The sequence below is a fragment of the Puma concolor genome, chromosome B3 (genome assembly GCF_028749965.1).
Source record: "Puma concolor isolate L17-30 chromosome B3, mPumCon1.1.hap2, whole genome shotgun sequence".
NCBI lineage: Eukaryota > Metazoa > Chordata > Mammalia > Carnivora > Felidae > Puma > Puma concolor.
In genome coordinates, this window is record NC_141672.1 from 63,600,925 (window position 1) to 63,613,791 (window position 12,867).

At 34.4% G+C, this 12,867-nt stretch overlaps 1 protein-coding gene across 7 annotated transcripts in view; it reads right to left on the bottom strand.

Annotated features, from left to right (window-relative positions):
* BRMS1L (BRMS1 like transcriptional repressor) overlaps positions 1–12,867 on the bottom strand; it is a 35,453-nt gene that overhangs the window by 14,908 nt on the left and 7,678 nt on the right. For all 7 annotated transcript variants that reach the window (XR_015252421.1, XR_015252420.1, XR_015252422.1 and 4 more), the window contains exons 3-4: positions 12,265–12,392; positions 10,128–10,207 (exon numbers count right to left, since the gene is read on the bottom strand). Coding sequence is in view for 2 of the 7 variants with exons in the window: in XM_086709911.1 (XP_086566037.1) it covers positions 10,128–10,207; positions 12,265–12,392 (208 nt within the window). In the remaining 5 variants the exon portion in view is untranslated. The remainder of the gene's footprint in view (positions 1–10,127; positions 10,208–12,264; positions 12,393–12,867) is intronic.

The following is a 12,867-nucleotide window of genomic DNA, read 5'->3' on the forward strand; positions in this document are numbered from 1 at the left end:
AAGACACACCCACGAAGACAGATGCAGCTGGCCTAGAAAGCATCTGAAGGAGGCTGCAGGATGGAGCAGGAGGACAGGGGATCTAGAGGTAAAGGGGATGCTCCTCATGGATTATCTGATGCATTTGATCACAGGGAAAACAGCATCAGCGGGGCTTTCATAGATCTGCTAGAGTTCTGAGAAGAATTGACAAATAAGACTAAAAGTAAATGAAGCAATTATTAATTCCAAGGCTACAAATAGAGTTGTACAAGGAGGGCAGTTTGAGCACAGTATAACTCTTGGCTCAACAAACAATATTTACAGTTACAACAAAAACAAAAACTGAGACATAACAGTGTAAGAATGGGATAAGGGAAACTATTATGGAATCTTCAGCTTTCATAACAGGACACAAATAGATAATATTTAAAACTGATACTATTTAGAAATATGAGGGCAAATTCCAGAAGCAGTAACTAAAAGAGATAACCGCTGCTGGGAGGTAGAATTTAGAGATGGGAGAGGGGGCTGCTGTGTTTCATTAGAGGCCTGTGCTTTCGGAAATATATACACACATTACCTGCTAAAAACAAATGTTTAAAAGTATTTAAGCTGTATTAGCTAAGTATTTAGAGCTGTAGGGAAATCCTCATAAAATGCTGCCTGTAAAAAAGTTATGATACAAAATAGTATATATAGTCATACCAGTGATATGAAAATCAATTATACAAACATGCACGTAACAGATTTCCTCTGCTTGGTAGACTATAGTTCGTTGCATTTCCTCCTTTAGACCTATTTCTCAAGTTTTGTTAGTACTTATTAATGTTATAATCAGAAAAAAATTAAATAAATAGATAACCAAAGCCAGAGCCCTAAAGAGCCTCAATCTTCTCAAAAACTAGAATCCTAACCCTGAACCCTCAGGGTCTGAGACCTTGCCACCACCTGCTGTTGATCTTAACACTCATCTCCAGCTCTGTGGGGAGGCTTAAATGAGAGAACCTAAAAAAAGCATCACCACCTGTCCCAGTGTCTGGCACACTGTAGTATTCTATAAATGTGATCTCCTTCCTTATTTTGACACAAACCATCTGCTAACTCGATTGCCTCTGTGGTGTTCTGGCATGCGCTCTGTATGTATACCCACATGAACATGTCTAATCTCTGGTCCTGGCCCCTCTTTCTACCTGCTGCTAATCAAACTTATTTTGGCAATTGGCAGTGAATCTCCCTTCTTCCCACTTCTGGTGCCTCTCAGTTATTTCTATATGAGCCAAATGTAGAACTAAGAAATAAGCAAATAAAAAGCCCTGAATAACAAGGTTCAGATTTAATGGTAAATTGCATGAATGACTAGAAACATCAAAGGATTTCAATCCTGGTTCTGCTGCTAATTGTGTGACCCCATGCAAATTACTTAACCTCTCTGAGCCCCATTCATAAAATCAAGATAATTCCTTTCATAAGGTGTGGTAAGGATTAAAATGAGCGTGAATATAAAATTTATAACACTCTAAGTTCCCTTCCAGCCTTTATTTCCTCTGTCTAAAATGCCCTTGAACCACTGGTGAGTATTATATAAGTAAATAGATCATTTATAATATTAATATTAAGCATTTAAAAAACAAGCCATACCTAAATTAGAAGAAATTTAGGTAAATAATTGGCATCTCTATGGAGGAGGGAAGACTTTCAAAGCTGAAAAATGATGGAAGAGAAAGAATATCAATATATTTGTCTATGTAAAAAATATTATTTGAAAATACCTTGTGGACTTTTATTTCTGACAATATAGATGAGATATTGTCAAAACAAAACAAAAATACTCAAAACCAAACAGAACTTCCCAACATACCTAGACAGATATTCTAAATAAAATACCACAAACATCTTTTTAAAAGTATAGTTAAGCTCTTAAAAAAAGTAAGAGAGGGGCGCCTGGGTGGCGCAGTCGGTTGGGCGTCCGACTTCAGCCAGGTCACGATCTCACGGTCCGTGAGTTCGAGCCCCGCGTCGGGCTCTGGGCGGATGGCTTAGAGCCTGGAGCCTGTTTCCGATTCTGTGTCTCCCTCTCTCTCTGCCCCTCCCCCGTTCATGCTCCGTGTCTCTCTCTGTCCCAAAAATAAATAAAAAAACGTTGAAAAAAAAAATTTAAAAAAAAAAAAAAAAAAAAAAAAAAAAAAAAAAAGTAAGAGATATCCCCAAGGACCAAAAATAAAGAGCTAAAAACCAGCATGCTAACCTGGTTTGAAGCTATAGATAGTTTCCTTGAGGTTATTTGCAGGTGTCAATAACCTAGAGGCGTGGTTTTTAGTGGCTGTTTGGGAAAAAGATCTGGGGCCTAAGCAAAGCAGGGACACAAGAACTGGGATTCCTGCATAGCTCTGAAGGGTTATACCTTCAAGGAAAAGGCAGACTAGAAAAGATTCGCCTGAGGGAAATGCATCTGTGTCAGTTAGGCAATAAATGGAAAAGAAGTTTTTCCAGCAAATATGTCATCTTGGGCCTGACCTCTACATATCTAGATTCAAATATAGATTACCTGCATCTTCTAGGAAATTCCAAGCCAAAAAATTAAAGCAGATGTGCTATTGGCACAGCAGGATGCCTAGTTCAAACAACCTAGCAGAAATAAAAGCAGATACTATCTGAAGAACCACATCCTCTGTCCAAGGCTCACAGAATTCCTAACAATAAAGCCTGCTATAGTCCAGAATCATGAAATAAGGAAAAAGCTGTGAGATTTGTCAGAAATTTAACACACACACACACACACACACACACATCAGAAATAGACTCTGAAGAACTTCAGATAATGTTATATTAAATATAATGAAAACGAAAGAAAGGCAATACCAGAAAAGATAATATCTGAGAAACTTCCAGAATGAGTGGAAAACAAATTCTTAGATTCAGAGCGCATAACAAATCCAAGTAAGGAGAGAAAAATAATCTCTGTGGAGACACACTGTAAAGGAACTGAATAACAACAATAAAAAAGGCTTAAAAGTAGCTAGTAAAAGGAAGGAAAATAAAGTTATCTAAAAATGGGACTTCTAAGCAGACTGTGGAAAGTAAAACCCTAAAAATGCTAAGAGGAAACAGTTGTCATCCCACAATGTTTTATCCCCTTGAACTCTCCTTCCAGAATTATTACAAATAAACCTATTTTGGACAAATAAAAACTGAGCTTACCACTAAGGGACTCTCTGAAGAAATGTTAGGATGTTCTTCAAGAAGCAAAGAATGAATATGCAAGGAGGGGTTGCAACTCAAAAACAGTGAGCAAAAAAAACTAGTAAAGTATGCATAAACCTAAAAAGAACTAAGTCAACTAAATCTAGGAGATCAAAATAATGCTTCATTTGAAAGGTAAAAAAGCAAAATGGAACTAAAGTACTGAAAACTATAACTTGTACTTTGGGAGGGAGTATCTAGAGTTAGAGAGTTCAAGTGTCCTTTAATTCAAGAGGAGGACAGAGTTATTAATATTTGATTCTAATGTAGATATGCATGGTGAAAAATTAAGCTAATCATTATAGAAATAGAAAGTATAAATGTATGATAACAAGTTTTAAAACTCAATAAATCACACACAGCCAGGAAAGGTCAGAGAATAAAAAAGGATAAAGCAGAAAAAATAGAAAATATAAAACAGGTTGGTATTAAATATCAAATAATCACTACAAATATAATTGGACTAAATTTACCAGTTAATAGACAGAGATTCTTAAAATAGTTTTTATTTATTTTTTTTTTTAATTTTTTTTTTTCAACGTTTATTTATTTTTGGGACAGAGAGAGACAGAGCATGAACGGGGGAGGGGCAGAGAGAGAGGGAGACACAGAATCGGAAACAGGCTCCAGGCTCTGAGCCATCAGCCCAGAGCCTGATGCGGGGCTTGAACTCACGGACCGCGAGATCGTGACCTGGCTGAAGTCGGACGCTTAACCGACTGCGCCACCCAGGCGCCCCTTAAAATAGTTTTTAAATCAACACATTAGCTCTTTATTTACAAATAACATGCCTAAAATACACCATAAGAAAGTTGGAAGAAAAAAAGAATAGAATAAAATGAAGAATAAAATTTGGCCAGTAAATGCCAGGCCAAATAAAACTACAGAAGCTATTTTAATTATCAGACAAAATAGACTTTGAGGCAAAAATCATTGTTACAGAGTAAAGTGCTTTTAAAAAGGATAAAATGTTACACTTATTAAGAGATATAAAAATTCTAAAATAAACTGGTAGATATATAAGCCATGAGAAATTAACATATGCCATTTACAATAGCATAAAAAAGAACAAAATACTTAGGAATAAATTAAGGAAATGAAAGATTTGTATATTGAAAACTATAAAACACTGATGAAAGAAATACAAATAAATCAAGACCTTCCTAGACTGGAAGACTTAATATTGTTAAAAAGTCCATACTAAAGTGATTCACAAATTCAATGCAATCTCTATAAAATCTCAATGGAATTTTTTTTTTTTTACAGAAATAGAAAAAAAGACTAAAATTAATATGGAACCACACACACACACACACACACACACCCACACACCCACCCCAAAGAGCCAAAACAATCTGGAGAAAGAAAAACAAAATGAGGCTTCACATGACCTAATTTCAAAATATATTACAAAGCTATGGAAATTAACAGTATGGTACTGGCATAAAGACAGGCATACAGACCAATGGAAAAGAGCTCAGAAATAAACCCATGAACACATGGTCACCTAATCTTCAACAAGGGTGCAAAGAATACATAATGGGGAAAGGCTAGTCTCTTCAACAAATGGTGGTGTGGAAAAAACTGGACAGTCACATGCAAAGGAATGAAATCTGACCCTTACCTTACACTATACACAAAAATAAATTCAAAACTGATTAAAAATTTTAATATAAAACCTGAAACTATAAAGCCCCTAGAAGAAAATATAAAGAATAAGCATCATGACACTGCTTTTAGCAATAATTTCTTGAATATGACACCAAAAGCACAGGGAACAAAAGCAGAAAGAGATAAATGGGATTATGTCAAACTAAAAAGCTTCTGCACAACAAAGGAACAATGAGAGTGGAAAGGCGACCTACCGAACGGGAGAAAACACTCAAAAATCATGTATCTGATAAAGGGTTAATAATATTAAAAACATGTAAGGAACACAACTTATTTATTTTTTTAATCTTTATTTTTGAGAGAGAGAGAGAGATACATAGCATGCAGGGGAGGGGCAGAGAGAGTGGGAGACACAGAATCCGAAGCAGGCTCCAGGCTCCCAGCTGTCAACACAGAGACCAACACAGGGCTCGAACTCATGAACTGCAAGATTATGACCTGGGCTGAAGTCAGGACGCTTAACCAACTGAACCACCCAGGTGCCTCTAAAGAACTCAATTTAAAAATTAGGACTTGAATAGACCTTTCTCCAAAGAAGACATACAAATGGCCAAGAAGTACATGAAAAGATGTTCAACGTCACTAATCATCAGAAAAACGCAAATTAAAATCAGTGTGCTATCACTTCATACCTATTAGTATGACTGTTATCCAAAAACCAAAAGATAAGTGTTGGTAAGGATATGGAGAAATTGGAACCCTTGTGCACAGATGGCAGAATTATAAAATAGTGTGGTCACTATGGAAGACAGTATGGCAGTTCCCTAAAAAATTAAAAATAGAACGAAATGATCCAGCCATTCTACTTCTGAGTATACTCCCAAAAGAACTGAAATCAGGATCTCAAAGAGATTTGCACTCCTATGTTCATTTCAGCACTATTCACAATGGCCAAGATGTGGAAAACAACCTAAATGTACACTGAAGGACGAATGGGTAAAGAAAATATGATATATACATACAATGAAATATTATTCAGTCAAAAAAAATTAGAACATCCAGGGACATCTAACTCTTATCTTGGTTCAGCTCATGATCTCACAGTTCCGGAGATCAAGTCACACACCTGGCTCTGCTCTGACAGCAAAGAGCCTTCTTAGGATATTCTCTCTCTCTCTCTCGCTCGCTCGCTCTCTCTCTCTCTCTCTCTCTTTCTCCTCTCTCTCTCTCTCTCTCTGCCTCTCCTCCGCTCACACTCTTTCTCTCTTTCTCAAAATAAATAAACATTTTTTAAAAATTACGAAGTCCTGCCATGTGCTACAACATGGATCAACCCTGAGGATAATATACTAAATGAAATAAGCCAGTCACATACAGACAGGTATTGCATGATACCACTTATATAAGATATACAAACTAGTCAAACACGTAGAAGCAGAGAGTAGAATGGTGGTTGCCAAAGGCTAGGGGAAAGGGGAAATGGAGAGTTGCTGTTCAATGGGTATAAAGTTTCAGTTATACATCATGATTAAGTTCTAGAGGTCTGTTGTACAAAAGTGTGCCTATAGTTAAAAATATTGTATTACACACTCGATATTTGTTAATAGGATACATCTCATATTAAGTGTTCTTAACCACAGTTAAAAAAAATTTTTTTAAGAAAAAAAAAGAAAAAGATAAAAGAAATTCCACAGGAGATAAGTTTCAGCTGGGAGCTCTGGAATCATGAGCATTCAGTCCCCAGGACTGTACCATCCTTTTTGATCAAAGGAATCCACAACAGTGGACATGCATTGTGGGGCATCTCATTATCAGTACCTTTGGCCTCCAGATCTGAAATGGTGAATGACTTTACTATTGTGAAAAGAACAGTATGTGGATTTTCTTAGGGCATAAAGAAGAAAATAATAATAAAAAAAATAATAAAGGAGGTATTAACAAATCCACCAACACACGGAGAATTCTAACACACCTCCTTCAGTAACTGAAAGATGAAGCAGACAAAAAATTAGGATAAGTCCATACATAAATAAATGAACGGAAAGTATTATGAGGAATAAGATACTCGCACAAAGTATTTCTCCCCGAAGTACTTATTAATCACAATAAGTAAAAACAGTAAGTTTACTTAGAGAAACCTGGAAGACACCACTGAAGTCAAGTGATCAAAGTGTACATCACCAATAATGGTACATATCAAAATTGTGGGTTACCTAATAGAATTCAGTAAGAAAAACACATCACTATTGTGATACTCTTACTGAGAGGCAAAACCCAACTCTAATCATGAAGAAAAAGCAGACCAATTCAAAACTGACATTCTATATAATAACTGGACTGAACATTTCAAATTTGTAAAGACCATGAAAGTCAAGGTAAGACCAAAGAATTGTTCTACATAGAAGGAAACAAGACATGACAACTAAATGCAAAGACAAAGACAAGTGATCCTGAACTGGATCTCTTTGTTCTAAAGGGTATTGTTGGGACAACGGCTGAAACTTAAATGGGGTCTGAGGATTAGACAGTAGTAATGTATCAGTGTACATTTCCTGATTTTGATGATTATAGTATCGTTATACAGGAGAGTGTCCTTCATTTGTTGTATTCAGGGGTGATGGTGCATCATGTTGCCAACTCATTGTCATCTTCATCAGAAAAGTTCTTTTGTACTTTCTTGCAACTTTTCTATAAGTATGAGGCTGTTTAAAAATATACAAAGACAAGATGTACTAAGCACCCATGGAACTGATGGATGCAATCTTAACTACATATTTCTATGGAAGAGAAAAATATGGGATATTCCTAACTCATTTTATGGATCTTGAGATCAAATCAAGGACAGTATGAGACTTAAAAATTAAGTCTCACTGATAAACATAGAAATGAAGCTTCTAAACAAAATATTAGCAAACTGAATCTGATAATTCACAGTAAAAATAATTATTCCAGGAATCCAAGGATGGTTTAACATTAGAAAATACATTAAGAGCAAAAAACATGACTAATCAACAGATGTAGACAAAGCCTTTAATACAATATAACAACTATCATGGTAAAAAAAAAAAAAAAAAAAAAAACTTAGAAAATAAGAAATAAAAGTAAATTTCCTTAACTTGATAAAGAGTATTTACCAAAACCCAACAGTAAATATTGGAAAACCATAAGAAGCACTCCCTTAAAATCAAGAACACAACCACAATCTGCTTTCACTGCTTCTAGTTTATGATGTTCTATCAGTGCCACTAAGACAAAACAAATAAGAGGAAGATCAGAATAGAAGAAACAAACTGCCATTATTAACAAATGACATTACTACCCACATGGAAAATCTAATGAGTTTGTAATTAAATTATTAGAATTAAGAAGAGAGGTAGATAAGGATGGATATAATATCAATATACAAAATGATTTTTTATACAGCAGCAAGAAATAAAAAGTAAATTTTTTAAAAGATGTTACTAAACAAGAACAAAAAATTTTAACAATAACAAGTGTAAGAAGAGCAAGGTAAAATTATCAGTTTATTGAACTACCAAGACTTACTAGACTGAAAGCAAGGTATTATGCTACCAGTGCAGAAGCAGTCAAACAGACAAATGAAACAAATTTAAATGGCTATAAACAGGGGTGTCTGGGTGGCTCAGTTGGTTAAGTGTCTGACTCTTGATTTCAGCTCAGGTCATGATCTCACAGTCTGTGAGATCAAGCCCTGTGCTGGACTCTGCGCTGACAGTACAGAGCCTGCTTGGGATTCTCTCTCTCTCTTTCTCTTTCTCTATGCCACTCCTCCCCAAAATAAATAAATAAACATTAAAAAAAAAACAAACAAACAGCTAGAAACACTCTGGCATGTAAATGGACATTTGATATAAAAAAGATGGGGAAAAAAGATGGGGGAAAAAGATGGAATTGCTGATTCATGGTATAACAACAGAGTATGGAATAAACAGTGTCGACATTACCTATCCATATGCAAAAACAAACTAGATGCATACTTTATACCACATGCAAAAATGAATTAGAGGTAGTCTAGCAATCTAAACGTTAAAAAGCAAAATTTCAACCTTTAAAAGCAAAATACATTTTTTTTTACTTCAAAATGGGAAAGACATAGAAAGCACATATCATAAAGGAAAGATGATAAATTTAGCTACATTAAAATGTAAAACTTTTGTTCACCAAGTTATCAAAAAGAGTGAAAAGACATTCCATTGCCTGGGTAAAAATATTTGCAAAGCACATAACCAGCAAAGCATTTATATCCAGAATATATAAAGAACCTCTACAGTTGATGAGGAAAACACTAACACCCCAACATAAAGGCAAAAGATATGAACAGGCACTTCTTAGGAAAACAAATCCAAGCAGCCAGTAAACATCAAAAAGATGTTTCATGTCAGCTGTAATCAAGAAAATGAGGGATGCCTGGGTGGCTCAGTGGGTTGTCTGACTTTGGCTCAGGTCATGTTCTCACAGTTCATCAGTTCAAGCCCTGCATAGGGCTCTGTGCTGACAACTCGGAACCTGGAGCCTCCTTGAGATTCTGTGTCTCCCTCTCTCTCTGTCCTTCTCTCTCTCTCTCTCTCTCTCTCTCTCTCTCAAAAATAAATTAAATAAGTAAATAAACAAACAAATAAATAAAATGAAACACATTCCATAATTTTTTAATCTAATCTTAATATTTTAATAATTTACAAAGATGGAATAAAATAATAAAAGATAAGAATGATGACAGAATTTGTTATTTTATTTCCACTAATGTATTTATGATCTTACCTAGGTTATATGAAAAGTTATCTGCAAAATGAGCACTAGTTTTAAACACTATCCAAAGAGACTTTCTCCATAGAGAAAAATACATCTATTTTTTCCCCATAAATAGAGAATTCTGTCCTAAGATGAGGAAATAGATCTAGAGAGTCAAATTAATAATAAGCCCAACATTCCAACTGTACCACTAGATTCACACTTTTTTAGTCTAAACTTGAATATTATACTAATTACACTAATATTTTCAGCAATGCCAAATGACATGATCATGACAAAGTCTTTTTAAGGTAACAGTTGCAAAACTTCTAAAATTATCTCCCTTCATTCTTTTCTATGGTCCCTTCTTTGTGTCCTATTTACAATACAGCTTCTGCTGCACTTGTATTAAAAAAAAATCATACAAGTGATAAACTAAAGTACAATTTAATTTTGTTTCACTTATTTTATTTACTTTACCTACCACACTCAGAAAGACTTAAAGGGTTGAAATTAGATTAAAAGTACAAGTAATATAACAGTACCTCACAATGCTGGCGAGAGGCTTGAATTTCACATTCATATTTGTTCTTTACAGATTCTAAGCAGAGCTCTCTATAGATTCCTGCAACCAAACACAATTACTCTGATTACGTTAGCATTAATGAGTTTTGTTAACACTTCCCTACAGGAATTCTGTCCAACTGTATTTTATAAGATGAGTCAGGAAGAAACTGACAAGTGATTCTAACTTAATCTTTAAAAATTGAAAATAAAAAGGCTCAGTTAAAATCCATATCAAAGCAGCCTAGAGAATTAAGAATTTAAGAGTGAGGAAGAAACTACACTGCAAATTTTAGTTCTTACTCCATTCTTCTAAAGAATACTCCTAAAATGTTTGATAGAGAATGAGCAAAATGAAAATAAAACTCCTTTCCTATGAAAAGTAATCTCTCAGGACTCATAATGGAAATAGTCAATAAACTCTGGTTTCATTAATCACATATTCTCCAAGTAACAAGTGGATACCATGACCAACAAAACCACTATTTTTTTTTAACTATTATTTTCAGAGTCCAAACCTTCCAAAAGGATTTAATGTATAAACTGATACAACAAAATGTATAAACTGATAATGATGTTTGAGTGCTCCTGATTTTTCTAGAGAATGGATGCTCAAGAGAGTTTCACTTCAAGCTACCAATGCAATAGTATGAAACAATAGTGTAAAATAGTATAAAACGTGGCGTGCAAATACACCATCACAAAAATGGCAAACAAAGGCTCTAGATATATACACCAAACTCAGTCCCATAGTTGACCCTAGAAATGTGATTCTTTCTTATACAGTAAAGGCATGGGACAGATATCTGGAACTATGCCATTAGCAACACATTCACACACACAATATTCTTTGTACAAGAGGCCACATAGTAGAAAAGTGAATAACTAATTCAAGTAATTCTTCCTAAACATCCAGTAAGTCTCACTTAGTTGTGTTTTTTTTTTTTTTTTTTTTACTATCTTCTTTTAACCTCTTTTTTTTTCACTTTTATTTTGCAATGAATATAGATTGACAAAAAGTTGCCAACTTAATATAGTACAGGTAGTTCCCTTGGACCTTTCACTCATTTCCCCATGATAATATCTTACATAATTGGAGTACAATATCAAAGCCAAGACATTGACATTCATGCAATCCATACACTATTCAGATTTCACCAGTTTTGTATGCACTTATTTACTTGAGTATGTATGGGTATAGCTTTATGCATCACTTAGTTCTTTTAGAATGTCAAAGAAAATTAAGGACTTGTTTACTTTTCAGAGTGTGGTAAGCCAACTTGTAAAAATAGCAAGTTAAGTATCATATCATCTACATATTCAATATTAAGCATTCAAGAATAAAATTTGGTTTAAGGTAGAAATAATACAAAAAGAACCTATTATGAACAATGCTTTAGGTATTACATAATAGGCACAGGAGGATCAATTAGTGTCCCCTAAAAAGAAAAAAAAATCAGCACCTCTATTAGTTAAAATTCAGTTTTAGTCCAACTATGAAAAAACATAAGTGATCTTCAAACAGATATATCCTTTGTCATGTGTGCTAGGACACAATTCTGAGGCTGGATTCCAATAATAACAAAAGACTGAAACTTAACCATACAAGTATAGTATATTTTCATTTATTCGTAGCCACAAATGAGTGACCAAACTTATCAAAGTAATAAATTATCATTAAATTACAGAGTTGAAGACTAATTCCCTATTCCATAACATCCTGATCAAACATTTTGTCGATGTTTTTATAAATAAAAAAATCCTTGTCACTCCTATAGATGAAAAGTACTAAGCGTACTAAGTTGAATCTTAATTTAGGTAACAGGAAAATTCAACTGAAATACTAACAGTTGCTCTTAATAAAAGTATCATGTCTCTAATTGTTTCACATGTGGAAGTATCGTCTCAACAACACTGCTAGCAATCTGATATCCCACAGCAGCAGAGGAAAGCAAGAGGCATTTAATAAATGATTGTGGGCTGATTGAGTGAAATGCTCTGTTCACTGTAAATATATTTGTGATTTCACTAACAAGAAACACTCACTTGACAAACACCTTTTAAATCTAGTGAAGAGTTCATATTCTACTAAATGGAAAAGATGTTTCACTTTCCTACCTGCTACCTTTGTACGAATTTGCATATTTTCTTGTAAAGTTGCCAGTGGTTCCAAATATTCTGGTGCTTTTCCAGCTATGACTTCTTGTAGTTTTGCATCCACCTGACTTAATCGTTCTTTATAAAGTCTTAACAAAGCAAAAATTAAAATATTAATTTTAAAAGCCCAACAAAGGCTAACATACCATTTTTAAACATTATCTCTTCCTAATATCATTCATATTCTAATAACCTACCAAGTGTATTTTTTTCTTGATCTTAAGTGAAAAACTCAGTTACATTACTTGACTTTATGCACATAATCACAAAGCAGATTTTATATTTAGATATATTATTCTTTAATAATTAACTCAGTAAAAAAAATAGAACTAAGCTACTACTTTTTTGCACTCTACATGTTTGGTTTTGTTTTAACTGCAGAACAATAAATCAATTCTAGGAGAAAAGGTTATTTAAAACACTTTTAAAAGAAACAAAAGAAATTGGGGCGCCTGGGTGGCTCAGTTGGTTAGGCATCTGACTTTGGCTCAGGTCATGATCTCACAGGTTCCTGAGTTTGAACCCTGCGTTGGGCTCTGTGCTGACAGCTCAGAGCCTGGAGCC